General features: G+C 38.6%; 2 protein-coding genes across 2 annotated transcripts; one reads left to right on the top strand and one right to left on the bottom strand.

Moving 5' to 3' along the window:
* Window positions 1-2205: 2205 nt before the first annotated feature.
* Window positions 2206-3174, top strand: LOC128365220 (hydroxycarboxylic acid receptor 2-like). Its single transcript, XM_053325881.1, has one exon. It carries the CDS (start codon window positions 2206-2208, stop codon window positions 3172-3174), a length of 969 nt encoding a protein of 322 aa, XP_053181856.1.
* A 2088-nt stretch (window positions 3175-5262) lies between these two features.
* On the bottom strand, window positions 5263-27385 carry kntc1 (kinetochore associated 1). The gene is made up of 61 exons (XM_053325149.1): window positions 27242-27385; window positions 26966-27086; window positions 26140-26255; window positions 25831-25909; window positions 25647-25724; window positions 25517-25551; window positions 25321-25431; window positions 24663-24756; window positions 24320-24372; window positions 24128-24240; window positions 23963-24017; window positions 23769-23867; window positions 23619-23662; window positions 23444-23506; window positions 23273-23348; window positions 22933-23058; window positions 22563-22729; window positions 22332-22443; window positions 21993-22136; window positions 21845-21901; window positions 21574-21645; window positions 21332-21451; window positions 20553-20696; window positions 20357-20452; window positions 20114-20217; window positions 19914-20016; window positions 19692-19826; window positions 19465-19584; window positions 18982-19054; window positions 18700-18767; window positions 18311-18612; window positions 18041-18213; window positions 17193-17293; window positions 16860-17004; window positions 16707-16763; window positions 16450-16613; window positions 16217-16321; window positions 15996-16124; window positions 15061-15177; window positions 14798-14907; window positions 14476-14692; window positions 14006-14095; window positions 13747-13912; window positions 13287-13345; window positions 12977-13193; window positions 12816-12889; window positions 12511-12721; window positions 12273-12385; window positions 12086-12141; window positions 11205-11283; window positions 11000-11124; window positions 10761-10896; window positions 10577-10672; window positions 10191-10247; window positions 9963-10017; window positions 9446-9509; window positions 7104-7233; window positions 6907-6996; window positions 6466-6620; window positions 5570-5672; window positions 5263-5348 (listed from the first exon to the last, which is right to left on the bottom strand). Exons 1-61 carry the CDS (start codon window positions 27383-27385, stop codon window positions 5313-5315), a joined length of 6654 nt encoding a protein of 2217 aa, XP_053181124.1. The 3' UTR covers window positions 5263-5312.
* Window positions 27386-27902: the final 517 nt, after the last annotated feature.

The raw sequence follows: 27902 nt of genomic DNA, 5'->3' as shown, positions 1-27902 counted from the left end.
GTGAAAAGATCATGACTGATGGTGACGTTATGACTGATAAGTCATGTGAGAAAAGTTATGTGGGCGTGGGCCTATGGATCATAATCAGAAAGTAGAGATGGGACATTTTCCCTCACAGTTGCTTTTTTGTGCTGTTTGTTTCTGTTTTAACATTTATTTAAATCACTTTGTAAAGCACTATGACTATTTTTTGAATGAGATGTGCTGCATAAAAAAACAAAACAGTTTTTCATTCATTAAGTGCTGGTCAATGGTCACTCCTACAACTGCTCATCTTCACTCACCCTCCTATTTCAATGTATATGACTCTGTGTTAGTCACACAGTCTTTCACAAAATGCTGCAAACATCGTCACATCTGAACAGTTACTGATTTCTCTCCTCTGAACTAATTTCTGTTAAAGATTAGCACCACCTCCACAGCATCTCTGATAATTGAATCAAACTCTCAGGGAAACATGTTAATATGACCAAAGTCTCCAAAACTCAAAGTACAAAAGCAGCATTTTCAAATGTATCCACTAGATGGCAGCAGAGATTTACATATTGTTTGGATTTTTAGGTGTGTTTGGAAACACAGCTAAAGATCATTATACAACACATTCATTAAATATGCATTGTAAAAATTGCCACTAATAATAAAACTTTTTTGCAATGCCATATGCACACACTAATGTGAATGTTGAAGGTCTTTGCATCTTCTCTGTTCAGCCAAACAAAATGTGAAGGGCAGTTGAAATTAAATACTCCAGGTTTGTTCAGATGACATTTGTTTTTTTTTCAGTTTGACTGTTTTGTTTCATTAAGGAGGAGACAGCTGTTAGTGAAAGCGGATATGTATATAGGAAGTCATTTGCTTTACTTACATCCATGCAGCACCTGTGTCACTGCTGTATGAAAGATAAGTTTGTTTTTTCAATTAATAAGTACAAAAGAACATATATTTTATTGCGGTGTTCAGGTGCTTTATTCAGTGGCGACTCTTGTAGTTTTTTTTTTGGCTATTTGAGCTGGATTTGGACAGTTTCTCCAGATCACAACAGCTGCAACTAATTATTATATTCGTCATTGAATAATCTGTCAATTATTTTCTCGATTAATCGATTGTGAAAAAGAAAATGGTGAAATGTGTCAGTCACTGCTTCCCAGATCCCAAGAAGACACCCTAAAAGTGTTCAGGCTAGATGAAGCAAAACACTCAGGTCTCTCCACAGATAGTCGGTCATGGACATTCAAACACTTATCCGAAACACATTTCAGCTCTTTTATTGGTGTGTGTCAAAGGTTTTTCTCCCCTGAGTCTGAGGCCATGCACACAGTAGAGTTTTCATCCACAGCTGTCCCTGTTGCTGAGATCACAACATGATGCTGCCACCACCAGGCTTCACTAGTTGGTGTGTGAGCAGTACGAATAACCACATTTTCACACATGATAATGTTAGTAACCACAGAATTTTGTTCTCATGCTCCTAAAAGTGGTGAGTGACAAACATCTATGAGATGTTGTGCAGCTTATTTCAGCTGTTGCACTTTCTTACTATTACTATTCTTACTATTTCCTTTTTGTTGTAATATGTTCTTATTAAAGCATCTATACACATTACAAAATACAATGATGCCTTTTCCTTGATTCAACAACAGCAAAATGTTGACATTGACTTCTGTCAGTAGATAATCTACAAACTTTCCAGTTCATAATTGAAAATTTGCAGCTCAACATTGGCTGCAGATTAATAATGATTATAGTTGAAAAAGGAAGCAGAGTAGAATAGTAGCAGTAACAGGGACAGCATGTATTCACTAAATTTCTATGAAATAAGAATGCTGTCTTCTTGCAAAAGACATTTCCTGGGAAGGCCCACCTACATGGGTGATGAAAGACTTGAATTAAATTGATTTTTTTTTTTTGCAGGATCCCATAATGCAGTTCAGAACTCAGTCCTTAAAGGATGCAATTTTATAGGTTTCCAGTGAGCTGATACCTGCTGGCCCCTCTGACACCATTATTCAACACCCTGGCATCTATAACCAGCAGAGGTCACCCATTTTATACACATTCAATGAAAAGCAGAACCTATACGCTTCCTGTAAATACCAAAACCACAAACACCCTTTTTTGTGAGATTTTTCCCATTGAAGAGTGTCAGCAGTCCTCACAGGGGGTAATTTCTTCATCTGCAGCCAGAGAGGTATCACGTTGTTCGAGATGCGATGTTATTTCAATGGAACTCTGCTGAAGAGCGTGCTCCCTCCTCTATTGGTAACAGAGTTTATTTTGGGGGTCCTCTGCAATGGTTTAGCTCTCTGGATCTTCTTCTTCCACCTGAAGCCCTGGAAGAGCAGCACAGTGTTACTCTTCAACCTGGCAATGGCTGACTTTCTGCTCAATTTTGCTTTGCCTTTCCGTGCCAGCTACTACATCTCTGGGATCAAGTGGATGTTTGGAGATGCTCTCTGCAACATCTGCCTCTTCATGTTGGCAATGAACCGTCGTGGAAGTGCCTTCTTCTTGATGGCTATTGCTGTGGACAGGTACATGCGTGTGGTGTATCCCCATCATCCCATCAACTATTTGAGTGTCTCCAAAGCCATGGGTGGAGCAGTTGCACTGTGGTTGCTCGCCATTTCCATGAATGCTCATCTCTTGTCTTTGAAACACATCAACACGACCTATTGCGAGAGCTTCATGGTTGACACTAACCATAATCTCAGCTGGCATAAATTTGAGTTTGTGTTTTCCATCTATATACCTTTGCTTGTGATTGTCTACTGCACAATATGCATTATTGGCCACCTGAGAGGGAGACAGCTGGCACAGCATGCAAAGATCAAGAAGGCTCTGTACTTCCTCATAGTGGTGGTTGTGCTCTTCATTGTTTGCTTCCTCCCGAGCAACATTACACAACTGCTGATTTGGATCAGGACCCAACAGGCAGTCAACACCCTCCATGAATCTGAAGTCTGCCCAGCCCTGGAGGACCTGACCTCTGCATTTTACATCACCATCAGCATGACCTATCTCAACAGCGCACTGGATCCTGTGGTGTACTACTTCTCCAGCCCCGTCTTCAAGAAAATCTGCAGGAAAGCTCTTAATCTGCCCCAAACAGAACCTACTGAAAGTGCTGAGAAGAAAACCAAAGAAATAGGCTCTCAGTCGATCAGTCAGCTGTGATCAAAAAGCCACAGGATTAGAGTGCAACTCTGTAGCTAAAATTTGATCAAAAGTGGCACATTTCTGTTAAAGATGTCATGTAAGTGCTACAGCAATGTTATATTCACTTTTCTTATGCAGTAGTTATCAAATGCATATTAACTGCACTTTTAATTGCTTTTGTGAAATATGTACTATTATAAAGTGAAATATTTTGTGAAAAGATGCTACTTCTACCTTTCTATATATTGACTGCACCTTTCTAAATATTGCTTTTGTGAAATATATATGATTATAAAGCTAAATATTTTGTGAAAAGATGCTACTTCTACCTTTCTATATATTGACTGCACCTTTCTAAATATTGCTTTTGCAAAAACATATCATTGCTTAACTGTGAAATAATTTATGTTGTTTCATAAATGAAACTTACAAACATCCACTGTTTTGTTGTGTCATTGAAGTCTATGACATTAATCAGACTCTTTTCATACTTATGTGCACATTAAGGCCTTGTTACTATAAAAAAACAACAATATATCTCCTTGTTCCTTACATTTACACTTCAGAAATATGAGAATGTTTAATTCCTTAAACATTTTGTGGCTAATTTCTTCTTTTATGTGGTCAGAAACAGCATGTATTAGGTAGAGGACATCCAGCTGTTGGATCACAGACAGTGAAGCCTTTAATTCAAGGTGAAAAAAGCCCATCTTCATCTAACTTCATTTATGAATGAGAGTTGAGTTGTATAATCATGTGACATGGAAAACAGGTGAATACTTTCTTGTGTTTTATGCTGGATGTGAAAGTTTCTCTGAGCTCATTGAAAATGAACAATGAGCATTACAGACGTTTGGAAGCCAATCCTGGTCTAATATGCCACTTACACAAGTGTTATGTGGAGACTTGAAGGCTTTGGCGCATTATTTCAGTTAAACTTCTAAATTTAAAAATATTTACATAACTGTTGATGAGGAGTGAGTAGATGCAATTTAAAAGATTTTGACATGGTAATACCAATTGTGAGTTTAAAAAGGACTTGATTTGATTAATTTGGAAGTGTTCATATTAGCTTCCGATAAACTTTTAAATACATTTTTGCAGAGGGAGGCTTGTGTATTTTACCCCCCATTACTTAAACTGTAAGTGCATTATGAAGGGGTTAATATCCATTATGAACTGGTGTCATTTGGACACCTGACTCTAATATGCTTAACTTTGCATTGTTGCCTGCCTCCTTACCGACACATTATTATTGACACAATGACACATGTTCTTCATTCATGCAAAAAGAGAAGTTAAGCAAGCACTTACAAAATACACAGGAAATATGAACACGGTATTATTTCATTTGATATGATCTTCTAGTAATTTGGTTACTAAAACAGTCACTGTTGGTTTTATATCGTACACTGACAATGCAGACGTGTGAATCATTCTTACTTTAATTTTGAACTCAAACATGTGATGAGACAGGACCCACATGGATACAAATACTACTTTTAGTGTTAAGGGCCGTGAGGGGAAGATCCATTTCAAATTCTCACTGGCACATGTATGAAGACTAACGGCCCTTCACTGAGAAAATCAAGTCCTCAGCTCAGACCTCCTGGAAGATGTAACACTTAATTACTGTGTGCACCAAAATGTTGAGATCCATTTATACAAAGTTGACAGCAGCACACCCACAGCTGATGGAAGTACAGTAGTATAACCTGAAACCTGATGACAGCTCTTACTGTGGTTTCAAAACCTGCAGAGAGCCAGCCACAAAAATTAGAAGTGACGTATTAACTACGACTACAGATTGGTGCCTGTTTATTTACATCTTATCTAAACCTAAAAACCTGCATGTTAGCCAGCAATTATAATGACCTTGACTTAATTATTAAGAACCATGGTAATGGTTCTTAGTGAAAAGTGGAATAGTATTAAATAGAAAAATAATGTTTGTCTTTTGAGCATCTGACATGAAGGGATTTAGGTTTTTTTTTTTTTCAAGAATTCCTTGGACAATATTCAATAATGAAAAACATTCATATTTATTCAAATATAACATAAACAACTGAAAGATAGATGTTAAGTACAAATATTGCATGTCAGCCCAAAACAACCAAGTGAGATTACAGAAATAAAGCTGCAGGAAGAGTGTAAGTTCATCTGGAAACTCCATTTTGCATGTTGAGAAATTCCTGGGGGAAAAAAAAAAAGAGTAGAGTTTAAAGTCTTTTATATTTCAATTACAGTAATTATTAATCAAATCAATGTTGAAGTAGAAAAAGGTACACAGGCTGAAGTAAAAAACACAAAACATTAAATATTTTAATTCCATCAATGGCGAGGTTGATAAATTATGTTTATCTCTCTGTGTTTATTCTCCATTAAACTTGTCCAAGATATCAGCTTCAGTTACCTTCAGGCAGCTCGGTGAAGGTGAGCCGTTTGTCAGTGTTTTACCTCCTCGATGCTCTCTGTGTTTCAGGTACTCTTGAGCGAGCGAGTTAGCATCATCCTGACTGCAGAGCACATAAAAACAAATGTGAAGAACTCAAATCATACATTCATACAGATCATCATACATCATACCGTGAGTTCTTTGTGGGTTAGGGCCGTATCAGATGTAACTTTTTTGACTCCTCAACGATGAGTTATCTCAACAATTGAACTCTTTGGTTAATGTTTGTTTTAATGGACTGACTCATTGGATGTGGCTTCATTTTCACAAGTGATATCTGATGGGGCTGGCAAGCTTGAGAATTAACTTTATAAGTCCTCCTCCTCATGTAGAAAGTCTTTAATGTGCTTGGACCAAGCTACTTGGCTAATTCCCTTATTAACTACTTGCCTTCAAGAACACTGCTGGTGTATTGGAGCAACAGCTGACAGAAAATCAGGGATACAGCCTTTGGTAATTATGCCGCAAAATGATGGAACACACTACAGGAAAATATCAGGGACACCAGCTTACTAAATATTAATTAATAAAAGAAAGTTAAATTCTTCTCTCTTCACTTCATATCAAGATGGTTTTATTTTTACATCTTATGTTGAGCGCTGAGGTCAGTGGTTGGCAGGCTTGAAAAAACAATGGTAAACGGTGGTATGTGTTTTTTTAACCTTCACAATACCAATATGGTATTCTTTCTGCGGCCACAGACCCACAGTGACATTTAACCTGTGGAAAGATGGTTTGAGTTAAGCTCAAAGAGGTTTATAACAGTGGTGAGTCTGTGTTCGGTGGGAAAGGGACTTTCATGTTTTTATTTTAATCTTTAAATCTTTTTGATGTGAAGCACACAAAAATCGTACCAGTTCTGGCTGATCAAGTAATCCACCAAGTCTTTGATCTGGTTAGGTTGGCCATTCAACACCATGAGCTGCTTCAGATGCTCGAAGTGTTTTGTCTTCAACATTTTCTGGTATTGTCCATTTTGGCTGATGAAAGTTAATACAGTCTCCTTGATCTAAGAAGTCACAAAATAATGTCATGTTATGTAATACAATATACAATATAGTTGTAATATAGAGAAACGCCATAAAAGCTGCAGCTGCAACAATAACAACAGCAACAGCAGCCTTCATGAGATTCAAACTTTTTGCACCATATCAGATTAACGGGTAACATCTTCACACCATCAGACATTTCAGTTTCCTGTTTAACAGCTTCTTTTAAAATCTGTACACAGTAACTCACCTTCACTTGGCAACAAAATTGCAAGTATTCAAAATTAATGAGCATTCACATCTAACCTGTGAGGGGATACCAGCCAGTTCCCCAGTGTTCATAAGCTCGTCCACCTGCTCCAGGACAGCGACTGGGTTACAGACAGACAGAAAGCCCTAAAAACAGCAGAAAGACAGTTGATCAAGACAATGCGATTAAAATCAGACACTAAAAGATGTTGATCTTACAAACGGTTCCTTCACTTCTCACAGGCTGTATTCACCTGGATCTGCTGAGCCTTTTTATTGACACAAGGAATGAGAAGGAGGGTTCCCAGGGCAAAGGCGGGCAGGTTGAACTGTGCGAAGCGATTGGCAATTCCTATCAGGTCCAGATTCAACAGGAAAGGGCACCTTGGAAAGAAAAGGAATCAACATTGAGAGAACATGTCACATAATTCAGGTCGTCACTGGCCTGACAAATTCAGTCAATCAAACCAGAGTGCAGGTTAATAATATTGACCTATGAGAGCAGGATATGGGATAACCAAAGATACTAAATGAGAAAATATTTACCTGGACAGCAGATGATGTCACACTGTCAGGTGCAATGGAGGATTATCCTCCCTGAAATGAGTTTACCAACTACTACGGAATAGTTTCCATGCCAACAAAATCATGAAACGTTAAAAAGATGAGAAACTTCTCAGTAAATTGGCAAGTTATGGTGAGGATTTGGTGAACAGAAATTTCATTCATTTTCTTCTAGTTATGTATTTCTTGGGGTATTTTTCTTAATTGATATCTGTAACACAGCCTATTTAAACTTCAAACTAATTCAAATTAAGGCATTAGACTAAAGTCAAACTAGTGTTTCTCTCCTGTACGTTTCTCATACTTAGACTTACTGTACGATAGGAAGTTGTGAAAAAATTCACAACTTCCTATTGTACAGTAAGTCTAAGTATGAGAAACTCAGTTTTTAATCACTAGTTTGTGGGCTTATTTAAAGTTGAAGTATGTAACTCTGACACCAAGCGTTTAGAAATGGTACTGTGGCCCATGTTCAAAACACTGGAGAGAGCTGTTACTCCTCGCCCCCTCCCTGCCAGAGTCTACTTCACGCGGGTTGCCAGTTGTTGGACGTGATCCTGCATATCCTCCTCCGTATCAGCGGGTGCAGCTGAGTGCTGTATGACGCTGTAACCGTCTCCATGTTTCAAAGGCATCTCCTATACATACCCTGGTTTTGTTTCTCAAATTGTCACAACGTATTTGAGAGTCATAATGAGTTTTTTTTGGTTTAGTGTTCCTAGCTGCAGCTCAGTGTCAACTGGCAACCTGGCTGCTGAAACACTATTGACTTGGTGATTGGTAGCTAGGTGGTGGGTGGAGCATCAGACTAAAACACAGAATGACAACATAAACATTACTTGAGGGCTGCAACTGAGCTTTTTAAATGTGAATATTCTGGCTGAGGCCTGTACTACGAAGCTGGATTTTCTCTTATCGCGGTAACTTCAGGGTTAACCCTGGGTTTTTTTGTACTACGAAGCTGGTTCGGAGCAGGTTATGTTCTGGATAAGAGATCAATGAGTACAAAAGCACCACCTCCTGACCAATCAGTTCTCTTAGAAAATGACCTGCCCATTCTTAAAAGATCCTATCAACATTGGTGCGCGGATCGTGAGAGGAGCGCTTAGGAGAGAATGAGCTTTTAGGGATAGATGCAATTTTTTAATTGACCAAAATATATATTTTAAAAAAAAAATCCTTGGAGGCACATGAGGGATATTAGTCTGTATGATATACAGTTGGTTTGAAATCATTCACTCAAATGGTTGAAGCGCATAATAGGTTTGTATTTTGAATGTTGAATATTAAACTAACTTAATGTCTCTTATGAGAGGAAGGGCACTGAGGAAGCTCTCTGCCCCAAACGTCTGTGCCGTAATAAAGTGGCATTGTGTGATCAGAGTGCTGTCCGTTTATATTGTCTGATAAATTAATATTGTATGATCTCGTGAATTTACACATTAACAGAGTCGGCAATTTTCTGCCAGCATTCCTTCCTGGCTTTTGCTGCAGCAACAGTGTTGCTTTTGGCCTGGATGATGTGTTTGATTTCTTCATATTTTTGAATAATAATTGTCTGCTCCTCCATGGTAAAGTAGTCTGCTCTGCAGGGTTTCTCCATGTTTGCGATTGGTCAGACGCTGCAAACACCTCCCCTTTATGTGAGCGCGCAATGATCCAGATTGGAAAACCCTGGGTTCAATTACCGAGTTGATAATCAGCTTCGTAGTACCGCTTATCCTAGATTGCGAATGTCTGGGTAAGTCAACCCAGGTAACTGAGAGATATCCCCGGGTATGTTAATCCAGCTTCGTAGTACAGGCCTCTGGACTACTACTGTCAGTGATATCAGTGTTTGAAATTAAAATGATTCCTTAATGTCTGGTGATATTTAGGGCAATTTTATGATTACTTGGAATATATTTGTTACATATAGCTACTTTAACTGTTTGTGTGAATGTTTTTTGCATGAAGCCCATAGTTTTCTAGAAGTCTGAAAGTTATTCCCGATGTAGCAGTTGGTAAAAGTTTAAATATGAATAATGCGTACTTCAGGAGCAGAACGAAGGTCTTGTAGAGTGTTGCTTGTTGATCAGGACTCAAAGGCAGAGATGCTGTGACCAAGAAAGCAGATTGGACAGTCAGGAACATTGAAGACAGACTGAACAGTGCACACAAGTCAAATATCAAACTTATGAGGCTTCATATGAGTTTGTTTTGTTCTCTCTGCTTCTATCCAAAACTCTTAACACTGGACTTCAACTTCATAACAAATGTATATTGTTATTTATTATTTATAATTATATTATACTATACAGCAAAAAATATTGTTTCAGGTGTTGCAAGTCAATGCGAACAAGATTAGAAGACATTTAACCCTGGCAGAGAAACATGTAAAAGAGCAATCATTTTGTCTTTTTACAGCCTGAATGAGTAAAAAGGGTTATGAATGATCATGTTGCCTGAATATTACAGTATTGATCATGTATTAAAATGATGAGTATTAAAAAGATTTGAGCAATGTATAATAAACATCTGGTAATAGAAGAGCTTTTCAACATTTTAACCTGAGACAAAAGGTGCCAGTATCATACTCCTCCAGGTCCTGGAGAAACTAGCAATCTGGGGAGAAAAATATATAAAAAAATTAAGAATAAAACCACATTTTTTAAATCATATCTACTTTGTGATCAACTCATTTTGCTGCAGTGATGCTACAATGGTTTGTTGAACTTTCATTTGAACTTCCTGAGCATTTTCAATTCTAAAAATAAACACGATGAATTAAAACCCACCTCCCACAGAGCAGGCACAGCCACTACTGCCTCTAACACCTTCTGGAGGTGACTGATCTGAGGAACAGAAAAAAACATGAGTGAGTTTCACTTCAAAAAGACACAAATAAACTATCTTAACTTGTATCAATCAATCAATCAATCTTTATTTGTATAGCGCCAAATCACAACAGAATTATCTCAAGACACTTTACACATACAGCAGGTTCTAAACAGAACTCTTCAGGTTTTAACTTTAAAAAGACCCAACATTTCCACATGAGCAAGCACTTGGCGACAGTGGCAAGAAAAAACTCCCTTTTAACAGGAAGAAACCTCAGGCAGAACCAGACGCAATCAAGGATAATGAACAGCATTTGACTGTATAATAATGTCCCCGTCCTCACCAGGTTGAAGCCCAGCAGTTTCTGAAGCAGACTGTTCCACAGCTGAGAGTCGTAGACCTGGTACTCCAAACACAGGTCTGCCACCAACCGCACAGCCTGGAAGGACAAAAGATGCAGCTCATGTAATGAGTGTTAGGTTATGGTGAAGCTGAAATGAAGTAATGGACTTTAGGTTAGAAAGTACCTGTGGCTCATGACTGTGATTCTTCCACAAGCCTTTCACCAAACCCTCTTTAGGACTACTGAGGAAAGACTGCAATGTGTAGGGGATGTTTAAAGCCTCCAGCTGAGAGACAAAGATGTAGCACTTCAGGTAATAACTGTATGGGAATATAAAACACAGAAGCATTAACGCATCTCACACCTCTTTAAGTTATTTCAACTCCATCAGCATTATTAAACTGGTTTAATGGCCCCTCTTACTGAATTTTGGTCCTGGGGATTTGTAATTGGGACTCCAGAGTGTCTGCATCTGCGAGGCGGACGAGACAAAGCAGCGCTCGAGTCCGATGACAGAAGGTCAGACGAGGCCCAGAACTGCTTAGAGGCTAAAGGAGGGAATACAGACAAAATTCAGTTGCTTTCTCTGCCACCAAGTCCCTTTTGATAGTCATTTTGTGTCACTCACCCAAGTTTCAGCAGATAGGATAGGGTGTAAAAAGCGGAAAGCATCATCCGTGGGGTAACACTGCAGCATGTACACCACCCTGAGGGCATCACATAAACAACACATAGTGAGGGACAGCAACAGTTTCCCCTGCCCTTGCTCCACAGCTCTAAAATTAGGGCAATACATCAGAAAGAGCTATCAACACTTATGTCAACATTGTTTCAAAATAAATATGAGGGTTTTTTTTTCACTGCCTATGTCCTGTTGTTTAATACATTTTCCTGAGAAACTGTGACTGCATGCAGGTTTGCAACCATATGTAGAACAAAAATGCATTCAGCAACTTAAACAAACGGCTTCCGTGTTCAAATAAAAACACTCACCAAATCACATTAACTTGTTAATACATTTTTCTTGCCACTGTGTGTGTGTAAAGTGCCTTGAGATGACTTTGTTGTGATTTGGCGCTATATAAATAAAGATTGAGAGAGCATAGACAACACATTCTTTTCTGTGGACTCGTATTACCAAAGATATTACTAATGAATTATACTGATTCACTGTAAATAAATTCATATATATAAGACTGTATTTGTCTGATAGCTTTGCATGTTTTTATCGTCAATGCATCAGTCTTAGCTATACAGATAAAGTTAAATACCACGAACTGTTCTCTGGTTTAATATGTAAAAAATAAGTGTGCCTTCATTATTAAATAATTCAGCTTCATTAACTTAAAATGCAGCAAATCTTTCAACTGAATCACTGAACTGGTATAGCCAGGTCATTTTATGATGGCAACTTTTAGGATTTCCCCCCTTATTCTCTTGTTATGATGTTTACATGTTAAATAGGGAATAACACAGCATTCAGCTAAAAGTAACAGTGATGTCTCCTACCTCATCAAGTCTGGGTCCTCCTCAATGTTGCTGACACACTCCTGATTACCTATATCCTTCATTTTGGGAAAAAAAAAGTTTTGTTATAATACAAAATTTGATAAAACACAATGTGAGCAGATTAAGATGAGATTAACAGAAACTGAGGTTAATGGATTAAAATAAAACAACACTCGTGCTGACAGACCTTGGTCACAGCAGGACCTGTTTTGCAGATCCATTTTTCCAACATCATGTTTCGGATTTTCAGAAGATCCACATTGTTGATGGCGGCTATTTCCTTGATCACAGTGTGTATGTCTGAGACAAATGATACAATTAAAAAAGTCAATATTGAACACATGAAACAGTTTCATCTTACATATTGAGGAAGGATAGTGAGGGTCAGTTTGCTCAGTTTACTCGCTGAGGTAAAGTATGCTTACCAGGATAGGTTTGACCTCCTGAGTCCTTGTATCGCTGTTCCACACTGCTGTGCTCATACAGCGCCACCAAGAGTCTGGCCGGCAACCCAGTCAGTTTCAGATGCTCTGGGCTGTTCAGCTGATTGGCTATCAAGGTATTTTCAGTAGCTGAGCGCTGGAACTGCAGCTTCAGCTTGGAAAGGAAGGTCTCACCTCTGGCTCGTGCTTCCTCCTGCTCGGGAGGAAGAAAGTAGATTAAACCAGATAACCTAACCAGATAAGGACCTTTTAAGTCTAACAATATATTTTTCTGCTGGAATACTGACGTCAAGGTTCGGATCCTTCAGCCAAGCATTTCCAAGAGCCAAACAGAACCTAAGTGACTGTGTCTTCTCATAGCCTGTAGACAACAGGAAACAGTTCAGTGCATATATGCAAACACACTGTGCACGCAGTGTAATAGTAGTGTTTAATCTGCAGGTCAGACCTGGTGGAATCTCCTGGGTGATCTTGTGGGCTGTGGCAGCCGCCCACTCTGGGCTCTGGATACACTGAATGTACTTCATCATGGTCTTGGCCACCTTGAAAGTCTCCTTATTGTAGCCGTGACCCTGACCCTTTTTCTTTTGCTCCAGGATTAGAGGCTTCATCTTCCTCTCAAACACATGGTTCGCTGCTGACATGTATAACTTGTCAAGGCTCACCTGGTAAGAGACAGAAAGATTTGAATAATCCAAAACTCGATAAACACATTTTAGTGATTATATGTGTGTGTGTACATATAGATTGTCCTATACCTTCATCAGTTTGCTAATCAGAAGAAGTGTAGGGAAGGTCTCCTCACTGAGCTCTGGACCTACACACAGGAGAATATATCACTTGCCTCAGGATTTGCACTGGATTTCATTTATGAATAATATCAATAAATAAAATGTTATAAATAAAAGATGGTTTAAAATAAAATTAAAGTTACAAAACAAAAAGACAGATTTTTCCAACTGAAGCTTCATAAAGAAAGTGGCCTGGATGGTAAAACTGTGTATAAGGTCTTTAAAGTTTCAGAAAAACTTAAATCACCCAATTGAGATACTTAAAACTATAATAATGTCACATGTGGTGAAAATGGTCTGAGATACTGTGGGGATTTCCACTGAGAGATGAGAGCAGTTAGCTTCTTTAAGATGATACCAACAGTTATCCAAAGCAGGGAAATCAATTAGAATGTTGAAAATAAGACAACTACAGTTGCTGACTCACAGATAATCTTCCAGTAATGCTGAGTCTGCATAAGCAGGTGAAAGGGCAGCCTGCTGTTGGACAGCATGTTTGGCAGCAGGCTGTTTTCCAGAAGATAGGTGTTCTCCACATCTGAGGGAGGAGAGACTCTCTTGTAGGACTTCAGGTGCTGAAGGAGGCCCATTGCCTACGGATAAGAGGACAGTGGCTGTTAGACTACACAATACATTATGAGGACATGGAATTATTGAATGTTTAGCACTTTTTTTTTTTTTTTTACCTGACTAACAGAGAAGGTGGTCACATTCTCATCTGCAGCCTGTATGATCTTCAGCACAACTTCGATCCTCTCATAGTTGTAAGGGCTGAGCTATGTGAGGTCAGATAATTACTTCAATCAGACATGTGCTCTAAAAAAACCTCCAAACTATACATTCACAGTTAATTGCGGTTCAGAGTTGCTATTGTGGTACTGTATGCCAGTGATTTTAAGAAAAAAATTGATTTGGCAACTAGAAGTAAATATTTGGACAGCTGGCATCTAACAGTTCACATTTAAAAAGCATGTGGATGATGCTTTTTATGTTTTTAAATGACCATTAATTAAGCACATTCTATTCTACAAGACATTGACCATTGTTTCACTCATGTAAGAGTATTAAAAAAATAATTGACATTGAGCACACACATTACTGAGGTACAGATCTAAAAAAATTCCATCTGTCATTTTGTGTCACCCATAGAACAAACCTTGAACATGGCAGCACAGAGACTGCTGGTGAGCTCTCTTGTGCTATATAACATGGGGATGATCTGCAGGACTCGCTCTAGTGCATCTGTGTGACACAGAGGCTGCACCTCCTCCTGGCCTGTTCCCAGGTCACCTGCATCTTCCTCGTCGTCTTGGAGCAGCAGTAAGGTGGTAATGTACTGGTTAATCACGCCATCACGATCTAGACCAAACGTGCTACAGGTGGAAATAGAGGATTTTTAGCACATGTAGAGACACAATAGCGCACACTGTGGGGGACAATTAAGCACAGTATGGACCCAGCTGATGGAAGAAACTGACCTGCAGTACTCGAGGATAATGTCTGGTGTGATCCTCCTGTTCTTCACCAGAACAGGGATCAGACTGCTCTTCATCTCAGGCTGCTGGCGGAACACTGGCTGGATGGATATCTGGGACAGAGCAGAGGTACACACAGTGAATGTCAAGATATGTGAACAACAGGCAGAAACTTGTGAAATACAAAGTATAACGACTCATTTTATATAAACACATGTATTCTAACCAAAATGACCTTTGCCACCTATGTTTAAGTATCGCATTACCTCTAATTTGCTGAGCTTGATGCCCCATTCAGCATCTGTGATGACAGAGAGAAACTTCTGTTGTTCTTCTGCCTCATTGTACAAGCCGCAGAGATTGGCTCCAATCCTGGCCACAGCCTGAAATAATCAAGACACCATGGTAAATGGTAAATGGTAAATGCACTGTACTTATGTAGCGCTTTTCTAGTCATCATGACCACTCAAAGTGCTTTTACACTACGTCTCATTCACCCATTCACACACATTCACACACTGATGACAGGGGCTGCTCATCAGGAGGAAACTAACCATTCATACACATTCACACACTGTTGGCGCAGCAACAGGAGGAATTTGGGGTTAAGTATCTTGCCCAAGGACACATCGACATGTCGACCGGAGGAGCCAGGAATCGAACTGCCAATCATCCAATTGGTGGACGATGGATCAACCTCCTGAACCACAGCCGCCTCATTTAGGAGATTGTGAAAGATAAAATGACTGAGATGTGCTAATTCACATGCAAATGTATATGTAATATCTATTTTTTTTATGATAGAACTGCTTGATGTTTGGTGAAATGGTTATTGTTCCAAGCTGGATCCAACAGTAACTACAGTAGGTATACATAGTTTCAAGTACCTTTCACACAACCTTGAACACAAATGTCTGAATCAGTCGTACCAGACATTAAACAGTCTTTACCCGGGCCATCGCCCTACAATATGGCTTCAAAATATAATTTATGTATTTCAGTGTAATAGATCATGTAAACAGAGATGATCCCATAGATTTAATCTCTAAGAAATTATATCAGTGATACAACCTTTATATCAATCATGACCATTACCAGTGTTTTCACTTTTGCCTGGTTCATTCTCTTTCATTTCCAGTATCAAAAACAAGACAAAAAATTTGGCAATAAATTAAAGAAGAATAGCGATCATATAACCTACCAAAATTTTGTCATAGTTTTGCCAGGTGTTGTCAATAACCTTCCACAGTATTTTGAAGACTTCTGCTTTGGAGAGGAGTGTACAGAGTCCAATAGCCAAATCACAATCAACCACCCTCCAGTTGAACACCTGTAGGCCACAGAAAAGTGGGGCACATTTATTTTACATATATTTTAACATTTTGTAAATATGTAGCTACCCCTTAATGACATCTGACCCACCTTGTTCAAAAGAGCCACAGCGACAGCATTCAGACATGAAATAGTTGTCTTTCGGAGATCATTTAAACATATATTGTACTTCTTAAGCTCTTGCGGATCGTAAAGCTGAAAGAAAAGTTAAAGATTTCGGTATAAACATTAAAAATGTCTTTCTGGCAAGTAGCTAAAGCTGTAATAATAGTATAATTGTTCCAGAAGCACGTATGACAATGTTGCTGATGTTATAGCCGTACCTGTACACTGAGCTTTATGTCCATCACATTAGAGGTGATATGCTGCAGGCAGCTGCCGTATGAGTTGACCAGCACTCTGAGGGCCAGCTCCAGCTGACTGCACTCCTGTAACATCTGTAACATGTTGGCCAGTGGACCCAGCAGGGGCCGAAGGTAGTTTGAACCTACATGTGGGCCAGGTAGGACACATGGTAAACCTTCAAAACTATAACTGAAAGAAAAAGAGGGGAGGGGGGTGTATCAAAGTAAACACCTACCGTCTTCAAATGAGCAGTGTGAAAGGCAGGAACAGTCCAGTGGGTACAGTTTGGTATCTGCAAGATTGGGAATACATTTTTAAAACTATTAGCCGTTGACTTTAGTGATGAAATGAAATATATATTTAATAAATCATTTGAGCATTTTCTGACCTCTAGAAATGGGCAACAGGCAGTTGGTAATTTCGTACTGGACTGGGAGCACAGACACTGGGTCCAGAACTATGCAATCTTCATTAAAAACATCCTGAAAGCTCCACTGAGAATATGGATCTTTTTCTGCATCCAAGGTCAAATCCTGTAACATTACACAATTTAGATTTTTTTTTAAATCAGGCCATTTGGATAATTTCATATCATTATAAATAGAATGCATTAATTAATATGAAGAGTCACTTGGGTTTTATAAAAAAAAACTTTTTTACTACTACAAACTAGACAAAAATAAGTATCATTCCATGGAAAATGATAAGATAACATACTGACCTTGGCTGTAAAGCCATAGTTATCTGATAACTGACACTGATGATACACATCCATAGCTATCCGTGTGCACTTGCAAAGCTCCACACAGTCCAGCAGCAGATCTGTAACAGTTTTCAAATATACATTTCAGAGACTTTACATCTTACAAAAACTCTGGAGCAATAATCATCCACCTGGCTGCAACATGTTTGTAGCTCAGTTATCCTAAAAAGAAAAAAAAAGTCTAATTGCAATTACGTAGCCTTCAAGCATTTTCTGATTTGTATTTCTGGAGTATTTTTGCAAAGTCTTTTGTCTGGTCTTACTGCAGCCAACATCTTCAGTAAGACCAGATAAGTAAGTGAAAATATTTTGTGTCTGTCCTGCAGACATATGGTTTTATTTGCTTTCTTCCCCTTAGAACTAGAGAGGTGAGATGATTAGCCAAAGTTAAAAAATACCAACCAATTAATACTTCTAACACTTAAACTCCCAATTGCCACTTTGTAACTCATCTGTCAAATTCATCTAATTCTGGAAGGTGCATTATTGAACATAGGACAGACTGGGCTTGCAGTTTCTCCCTGTTTCCAGTGTGTATACTTCACTGGTCTAACCACCTTCTGGTTCTAACTACAGTATTAACACACAGACATCAGAGTGACATCAATCTTCTCATTAGACCCTCAGAAAGAATTCAATTAAGTGTATTTACCATTATTGTAAACCTAATCATTTTTCAAGATGATCACAGCAAGTTATAATTTAACATCAATCTGTTATAAATCCAGTGCTGATTAACATGACAGCTAATTTCACCAATTTAAACTACTGTAACACATTGTTCATTGTTCGCATGTGTTCGTTACCTGAGTGACACACAGTGATTGCCTGGCTTGCAAGATTGTGGATGACTGCTGGCAAGTCCATGTCCTCAGGAAGCACCATGGGCACATCTGCCTCCAGCATCTGGCACAACGTCTTGGCAGCAGTGAACAAAACTTTCCCTGTGCTGGTGTTACAGTGGTGTTCATACAGCTCACTGAACACATGAAGAAAAGACAACAAACAAAACGTGAGGTTCTCCGAGGGCCTCAACACACTTTAAAGAGCACGGTGCAGAATCAACACATGCAAACCTGAGGATCTTGAGGGCCTTGTCCACTTTGCCCACCCCTACAGCTCGCAGGGCCAAGTCAGACCAGAGCTCCTGTTCAGTGCGCTGCAGCTGTCTTCCTAAGCGACGCAAGCCAGCTTCTGTGGAGATGGTCTTTGTTTTGCCATCTGCATCATTAGCAACAACCGGAGTGGCTGCAGCCTTCTTCTTTGATGAACGGCGGCCGTGTGTGTTCTCATAGGCGGTGATGTGACGCTCCTGGATCTGTTTTCTAATGTTTGGATCCTCATAGTTGGAGGGGGTAAAGAAAACATCAAAGTCCTCCTGAAGAAACCGACAAAGAAACAGCAGGTTAAAAAGCTTATCAGATGAGAAAAAAAAAACAAAAAACATTCCCTAAACAACGCTCACCTGAAGGTGGGCAATGGCTGTGAACATGATGAGGTTGCTCTCACACTCCATGCTTTTAAGAGCATCATCTGCAGAGGAGAGGAAACCAGGTATCACACTGGGAAGAGTTCATGTGCACGTTTATAAGATTTCTTTCCTTCTTTCCCTGAAGCATCTGACATGTCAAAGCTTAGAGTCACGTAAAGAGCTGGAGCTGAGAGGAGAACCTCAGCAGTGTGGATGTTTGCTGACATGGTTTAGAAAATGTGAAAGCTTTCAGAACTGAGTAAACGGAGTACTTACGTTTTTGGATAATATGCATGTATTTCAGCGCCTCCACCATCACCTGAGCTATGACCATCTGGTGTTTCTTGTGCTATTGAGAACATTAAGAAATTTAGATTGTAAAACATACCAGAATGAAAAGTATCCTCACAACAATGCTGTTCTACTTTTTACATTCCTACCTTGAAGTGGAGATTGATTGACATGCACATATAGTCTACTAATAGGCATTGTGTAAATATGCAATTACAGCATCAGTACATCAGCAGGGAAAATTCTAGTATATCAAATCAAATATGTGTGAGCTACAGCGAAAATGCAATGTTGAAATGGCATCTAGTGCTCAGCAGTACCAACCACTAATTTTCTGAAGCTCTAATTCTTAAAAAAATGCTACAAAATATGACTTCAGTGGTCTTAAAATTGCATCCACTCAACTAAGTCTTGAATACATGTACCTAACATGCAGTTTAAAAAAAATAAATTACCCTCTCTCCTCACCTCATCAGATATGTGATTTTTGTCCTCCAGCTGCAGCATTGCCCAGGATGTGAGGCGTTCGATCACACACTCCGCTTCTGCAGAGGACAGTTTCTTCAGGACAGTCATGCACGCCTCTGTCTGCAAGCAGCACAAAATGCTTTCTACCAATATGTTGCAGATACATAAAGATACTAAATACTACATTAGAATTTCATTATTTATCATTTCTGTGTGGATAAGCTTACCTTTCCTTGGCCTATGAGCTGGATGAGATACAAGTAATTTATCTGCGAGGTTGGAAGTTTATATGCTTCAGCCAGTGTCAGAGAGTCCTCCAGGGACATTGGCAGGTCTTGCTTCAGGATGTATCTAATCAGTGTCTGAGGACCATACTCATAGGGTTAGGGAGTTTATAGGCAGGCACAACAGAAGTTATACGTCACATAATTGATCAAATCAGATCTTACCAGAATTTGAGTGCTGTTAGAGAGATTGAAATTGCGGATCCCGTAGCCCCTGAGAAGCTTCCTGATCTCCATCAGACGGTAGCTCTCTTTTATGAGCTCTTGTCTAGGGAATGAATTATGTAGAAAAAAATATATCATATAGACACAAATGTTGTTATGTTAATGTAAATTATTTCAAAGTGAGGATGATATAAACATACTTTGGCCCATCCATCTCTAGGTACTGCTGAACCAGGTTTTCCACCTCTTTAGTCCAGGGCACGACAGCTTTCTGCATGATCTCCAGCACAGCGTCCACCATCAGCTGCCAGGACATACAATAATGCAAGATTTCACAAATCCAGACTCTACTTTTTTTGGCATCTTATTGACTGGCCTTTCTGCAAAAAACATAATAAACCTCTGGTGTAACGTAATGTAAAAAGTGTTTCCATGAAACTTACGTCAATATCGGTCATGCAGCCGAGCACAGCCACTGCTTTGGCTTCCCATTCTGTGAAAAGCGTTGTGGTCTGAGAGCTACAGCGCTCCAGCAGATCCTAGTGAAGATCAGATTGAGAAGAGAAACATTAACCATCATCAGGCGTCTAGAAAATGAAATGTTTACTCCCAGTGTACTTGAATGAAGCAGAGTTTTACCTTGATATACTGTAGAAGGAGCTCATCAAAAGGAATCTCGTGCTCCTCAGCATACGGCAGGATGCTGCTCTGTACTGTGGCAGCAATCAGCTCTGGAGCCGGCACTTTATCCAACATGAAGAACGCTACACTGCGTACACTTCCCTTTCAAATTCATAACAAAGACAAATTATTTACACAAGAACAATAAAATGTGCCATGGGTAAACACTTCTCATTAAAATGGTGTCTCCATATATATATATATATATATATATATATATATATATGATGTGAGTCAAGGCTAGAACTCCATCTTACTAGAAAGGTTTTCGAGTTTTTTTTAAATAAAATGAAATAACATAAACATAGCGCGCAGGTGGTTGAGCAGTTAGGGCGTATGCCACATATTTGCTGCATGTCACCCCCCCCCCCCCCCCTGTGATTTCCTGTCTCTCTACTGCTAATAAAAAGGTGTCTATGCCAGAAAAAATATTTTTAAAAAAAGGAAAGATATATTATATAAACAATAAATGTCCATAATACAGTTTAATCTCTCCACTTCTTGACTGACCTCTACAGGCACAGAGAAGCATTATCTATGTTTCTGCATAATTCCAATCATTGCTTTTTTTAGCCATTTTTCATACCCCACACAGTTAACTGTAATGTCAGCAACTGGGTAACGTGTGAATTTATGGTATCTGAGAATATAAAATGTTCATTTCCTACAGGAGATATCTGAGGCATATTCTTGGCTCAAGTGTAATCAGAATACATCAGCGATAAATAAAAACAAACCTTCTCACAGACTGAAAGTGACAGTTTGCAGTTGTATTTCCTGTGGAGGTCCAGCAACTGATGGAGGTTGGACACCAGGGACTTTAGACTCTCCACCTCTTCTGTGCCATAGTTATCATCCTTAAAAAAATATAAATAAATAAATAAAAAAAGATTCATGGATCACATCATGTCATAACGATTATGTTACAATTCACACCCACGGGTAGATAATTATTGTTCAGGCACAAACACTAACTCACAGATTTCATCCATGTCCACAAAGAGGGCAATCCAAGCACTGCTAAGTCCAAACCGTTCTGAGGCCAAGCACTCTGAAAAAAAAAACAACAAAAAAAACACATTACATTCATTAGGTTAACTGTGCTTTCCCCATTGAGACTTTTTCTTTTATGTATCTATTTTGTCATTATATTACTAATTATTATTGTGAGTCATGCTTGCAATACGTCGTGCATGAGTTTTACTTAACCTACACATTACATGACAAGTTTTCTTCATTTTATTTTATACCTTTTCTGTTAACTCCAGATTCCTTGCTCTCTGCTCAAGCCATCTTGACAGGACTTTCTGAGGGCCCGTAGAGACAGAACTGTTATTACTAAAAGCAGGGCACGATATGTTGAGGTGACAGTATTTTATGCTTGAAAATGTAACCTACCTGTCCCGTTGGAAGCACTCTCCTCACAAAGGGAACAAAAACTGTCCTAAACCAAGGACAGAGCTGTTGAGATGGCAGGTCTTCTGGGATGGCGTTGAGCACAGCTTCAAACCTGCTATCATCAAACTCCTCTGAAATCTGACCCTGTCATAAAACCCAGCAGTAAACAACATCACAACTGACCTTCATGCCACAATATTTCTCGCAGAAATTGTTCGTCTCATTGTTGTTATTGATAGTATTTAATTTATGTATAAATACATTCCTGCATTAAAACACAAGTTATTAATAAATGTCACATATTTGTTAACTCTTGTCTTGTAAGCCGTTCTTTCTCACCTCATATCTGAGCCAAAGGAGTTGTGCTCCCTTCAAGTCTCCGTCTCTTAGGTGGGTCAGAATATCTCCTAAATTGTCCGTGCTGTTCAGAAACTCAATCCAGGCAATGCCACTATGGATGACAAAGTAATATGCCAAAATCACATTCACATACATAATGTGTACAGAATGAATATATCAAAACATGGCAAATTGACTGTCACACAACAAATGCAGTGATTCTGCAGTTACTTGAAATTTTCCAGTCCGTGAAGGCTGCAGAACGTTGCCAGCCTGGCTAAAGCCTCCTGGATCTGTAAGGAGGAGCAACGTGTGGCAGCGTGGCTGAGCATCTTCTCAGCTGTCTCAAAGGTCGGCCACGGAGCTTTGAGGCAATACTCCACCACATACTGCTCATCCTAAGAAACATAACAAGAGTTTAAACTTTATAGTAATTAGGTTTTCATATGACCAATTCAAGAAATCAACTTTCATCAAACATTTTGCAGCAGTAAATTTAAATGACACTAAATGCTCTACAAAACTAAAGATTGCCTCTCTCAGCCACTGCTCTTTGAGCTTTTCTTACTCTCTTTTGAAAAAACAGCACTGTCACACTCACCGCGATCTTCATCAGGTTGATCTTGGCCTCTTCCACAAGTTCAGACAACACATTCTGCCCATAGCCACCCACTGATGCAGAGGCCAGCTGCTCCAGCACAAACTCAAGCTTCACCTTGTAAACAAGCTGAACAAAAAGTAAGATTGTTAATTCTAACTGCAAATCAGTTCCTTTACCAGCTAGATGATTGTTGAATGATTTTTCTCGTCTGCTCTAAAATTCTTCTTCTCTGGTTAAGTAGCAAACATAACAGCTAAACTTCTGTTTTAATATCCACTGACAATCTTCCAGCTCATAACAGTCAAATGAGGTCAGTTATCTTTTGAAGACAAACACTTACCTCTAAATCCAGCTCAAATGTGATGGCAAACTTTTCAGCCTCTTCAAACATGTGTTTGTGAAGAAGTCTGCTAAGTCTGGGAACAGTGAAAAGTGAATTAAGTCACAGACTGAGAAGACGCACAAACTATTACAAATCAGTGAGGGAATGTCTGCAGTTAAAATGAGCTACCTGTTCTCAGGCAAAGCCTCTGTGAAGCATCTGACAACAACAGAAGATACAGGCTCTCCACGACTATTTGATGAAAAACAAGGGGAAAAAATCACAACTTAAATCTTTTAAAACATTCACTCTATCACTTAAATACTGACTGGACACCACAGTAAGCTTAGAGACCAAATCTTACCTCTCTGGGTTCTCACAAATCCCCTCAACTAAATAAATTGTATCCTGCAATCAGAGCACATGACAGCTGATTTAAATGTGCAGAAATTGTACATCTAGAATTAGCACATGCAAAGTTAAAATAAATATTCAATTATTGACGATTATTCACCATATTCATTTTTGTCTGGACAAGGCAGGAGACTGAAGAGACATCCAGAGAGTAGCAAACATTCATGGAGGGCAGACATCGTATCTGAAGTGACTTGATCTGAAAAATTAAAAACATATTGAACAATACTGAGTTTAGACCAGACCTGAGATAATTGTCTTTATCGTTTCTTCAAAAAGGAGTTGTAATGATACCTGACTGCTGTCTTGCTTTGTCAGTGTAATCATCTTCATGCTGCCCTTGTCTTGGCTGTAATTCACACAGATTAGTTTAGATTTTCAACAGTGTTTGAAATGAGGCACATCCCTTTGCACTGCATGTATACAGTGTGTGATAAAAACATAAGTAACAATACATACACCACCATGGAGGCAGAGCCACATTCTGTAGTGAGTTCAAAGTCATGAAAGGCAAGATCTGGCCAACAGTGAATCATGACGAGGAAATGCAGGTCCCAAAGACTCAAGACATCCTGAGAACAAAGAAAGTGATCCATATTTAAATCTCAGACACTTTAAGATCACACGGTTATGTGTCCCCAGTGAACTCACCTCAGTGTCCAGAATATACAAAAGATTTTCCACCACCACCATTTTCTTCACACCTTTTAGGGAGACATAAAAATAGTATTTATGTTACAACCAAATTTATTCTTAGGAGGCACTTCTTTACTTGTTTTGCAACTGTTTCAATTTGTCTGTTTTTGTGTTTTACTGAATACTACTTTCCTATAAATACTGATGTCCAAAAACACAAGTCCATACATAACATTGATGAAAAAGTTAAATGCTTATACTACATAAAGTAAATGATGATAAATATGCACCATCTTGCAAAGGCTCATTAATAATGTGTTTAGCTACAACATGTTCTGAACGTGAAGCAAAAGCTCACCTGGTATTAAACTGTTGTTGACTGAGTGAGTGAGGCACATCTTGGACTGATGAGGGTCCATCATCCAGTGAGTTATGACATTTTCTCCATCGCCCTGTGAAAATGATAATGTGAAAAATAGCATCATGGAAAGAAACACAAGATTGTATTTACATAAATTATTATAAAGCTTTTTTAATTAAGTATTCAATTTTATTGTGAAACATCCTAGGTTTGCCCAAATCAGTTCTGAGGAAAACAGCTAACATTAAAGAAACTGTGAACCTGCAAGAATCTAGGTATATAGACAAATACATAATTTATTATAAATATTGAAGATAAGGGATTTGTACATTCTTATTCAGCATAGTTACAGCATATGAACAAAATAAAATATCACAATATTTTTGACTAAATACCTTGATATTGATATTGTAAGTATATTATAGGGATGACAATTTGTGCTTTCACACAATGACCAAAAAAATAATCATCAGTAGTGTGGATATAATGACTTATGTGGTTACAATAGAACAGCTACACTATTTTGGTAAACTCAGACTTTTATTCTGATATATCGGACTATTATTTTATTCTTTACATATGTATTCATATATAACCAATGTATCAAAACTATACCAATAAATAAATAAATTACACTTCTCTCAGAGTAACTGACCCCAATCATTAAATGGATTTCAGGACCCAGATTGAACATGACTGCTGTGCTGCAACCGTCGTCATGGTAATCCTTGGTGGAGCAGAAGTCGATCTTGATGAGCGACTGGAGCTGAATGAAGGAAAACTTTGATTATATTTCTGTTGTTCATTAAAATACATTTGATATTGCATGGAAAGAAGATTGCATAACTTACGACTTTCAAAGCTGCCACATCTATTTTTTCAATTGCTTGGTTGAGGAAAAGAAAGAAAGGATGGTTACATTTGGTCAAAAAAGTGGCTCCAACAAAAATCTGAAGTCCACTTTGTATAATATTTTTGTACCTGTCTCAATCTTTGCCAAAGCAAGGTTTGTAATGTGGAAAAAGCCATCCTTTATGAGAAGGAACATATGGTACATCCCTGTCAAAAAAACAAAAATATTGAAAAACATGACCAGGCATAACACCTAGAGAATTCATTCATTCATTCATTCATGTTCCCAGTGCCCTTCATTTTTTGATTTTACCTGAGGATGTCTTGTCCTCCTCTATGATGAGATATCGATATGTTTTCTCATCTTCACTTGCTGGTTTCTCTACCAAAGCCTGCAAATACCAGTGAAACACATCATGCAACTCAAACTGACCTCAGAGAAAGACAAAGTATTAGGGCTGGTGCCATCACCTCTTGTTGGGTATTATTTTTCAAGTATCATAAGTGAAATCAGGTACAGTACAGCAAAAAAAAAAAAAAAAGGTCAGACGCAAAGTGATACAGAGTCTATTCTAATCCTACAATCTAGAAGGCCTCACGCATATTTAAAAAACATTCGTACCCTGGTGAGAAGGATTCTCTTTTCTGCAACATAGATCAGATGGAAGTTTCCATTTCTTTCACAGACCACCAAAAACTGTCCATCCAGGCATACATCGAAGGCATCCACATCAGTTTCTGAAAAGAAATGTTAGTATTAACCTACAGTAGTTAGTGCTGTGACAGGTCAAATTGCATTGATAGAAGAGGCATGATGAAATCTGGTATGTAACTTAAACTAGCAGTTATTTTCGTCATCAATGAATCTGTTGGTTATTTTCTCAATTAATAGATTACTCTTTTGATCTATTAAATGTCAGAAAATGGTAACGAATGTCAATCACTGATCCTCGAAGTCAAGATGGTACCATCAAATGACTTCTTTTGTCCAAACCAACAGTCAATAACCAAAAGATATTCAGTTTACTATTATAGATAACTACACATTTTGTGGTAGACACACACATCTGGAGTAGGAAAGCAGGTGCTGGACCAAATATGCAAAAGCAGCTCTGCTGTCTGAAGAACAACAGTAAGCTGTTTTAAATTTCAGAGACTAGAATGAATTAAGACATTTTTTCATTAAGAATGACTCCAAATGATTAATCAACTATCAAAGTAGTTGGCAACTAATTGCTTAATCGACTAATCGTTGCAGGTCAACATGTGACTAAACCTTCAACCACAGTATCTCCAAAAGGATGCAGTTAGGAGTACACTTAGGAGAGAGCAGTTTGGCAGCATTTATCAGTGTCACATAAACAGGTACTGATTTGGTCTCAGAGGGCACAAGTTGACATCAGATAGAAACAGCATGAAGCAGAAACATAACATTGGGGGCTGTGTACCAAAGTGAAGAAGAAGCAGGATGGTCTGATAGCTCTGGTCAAACAAGATGACCGTCTTGTCAACAACAACAATGCTCCAGTTTGAACCACTGGAGGAGGACAGATGGGGATCTGTCTGCACCTGTAAGAAACAGCATTTCCATCATAGATCACAGGTCAAAGTTTCCTATGGCACTAAGCCAAACACTCCTGGATGCAAATGAATAAAGCAGTAGGTTCAATTTTAAGTAACTATACATTATATTTAGATTACTGTAAATACTGACTCTTTATTACCTCATTAGCGGCGGAGATTTTGGCCAGTGTATCCACCTGATACAAGCCACTGACGTTACCATTTTCTTCATTTGACACATCGCCGAAACGGACAGTGTTTGTATCTTCGTTGGTCAGAAGTTCAACGTCGTTCCACATCGCCATTTTCGAGGAGCTAAAAGTAACATTAAAGGAAGTGTGACCATTTACTCTTCATCTGCGCATTGTTCATCTATGAGTTGCTTCGCAGAAATTAGATGCAACTAGCTAACCTTGTTATTACCTTTCTGCCATGTAAACGCTACTGCTAGTAGTGAGTTATTTCCGATGGGAGTCAGAAAAGCAGCAACATTTTAAAGATGAACTTATGTTGTTATCTATGAACACTTGAGGGGAAACAATATAACACTATGTAAAGGTGTTAGTAGGTTACCTCACCTGTTTACTGAGATTATCGGACAGACTCAACAGAAATTACATCTCGCAAACTCAACAGCATTAGCTTTGTAATTTGGCGGGTTGCTGTCTGTTACAGCAAAAACTCAAAGTCAGTCAATGTCCCTGACTTTAGCCTTGCAGGTGAAACGTCTCTCTTAGGTTACGTCCAAAACCTATCCTGCTCACCAGAATTGGCAGAATTAAATACCAAAAAAGCATATATATCTTGAATTAATCTATAAAT

The sequence above is a fragment of the Scomber japonicus genome, chromosome 9 (assembly GCF_027409825.1).
Source record: "Scomber japonicus isolate fScoJap1 chromosome 9, fScoJap1.pri, whole genome shotgun sequence".
In the NCBI taxonomy this organism is placed as follows: domain Eukaryota; kingdom Metazoa; phylum Chordata; class Actinopteri; order Scombriformes; family Scombridae; genus Scomber; species Scomber japonicus.
Note: the sequence above shows the minus strand (reverse complement) of the source record. Positions and strands in the feature narration are given on the sequence as shown.

Excerpts from the sequence above, each read along its gene's own strand:
- LOC128365220 (XM_053325881.1), top strand. The coding sequence starts at position 2,206 with ATGCGATGTTATTTCAATGGAACTCTGCTGAAGAGCGTGCTCCCTCCT.
- kntc1 (XM_053325149.1), bottom strand. The coding sequence starts at position 27,385 with ATGGCGATGTGGAACGACGTTGAACTTCTGACCAACGAAGATACAAAC. Across the intron at positions 25,910-26,139 it reads AGAGAATCCTTCTCACCAGG|GCTTTGGTAGAGAAACCAGC; the intron begins GTACGAATGTTT and ends TGGTATTTGCAG. Across the intron at positions 19,585-19,691 it reads AGCTCATAGGCCAAGGAAAG|ACAGAGGCGTGCATGACTGT; the intron begins GTAAGCTTATCC and ends TGCTGCTTGCAG.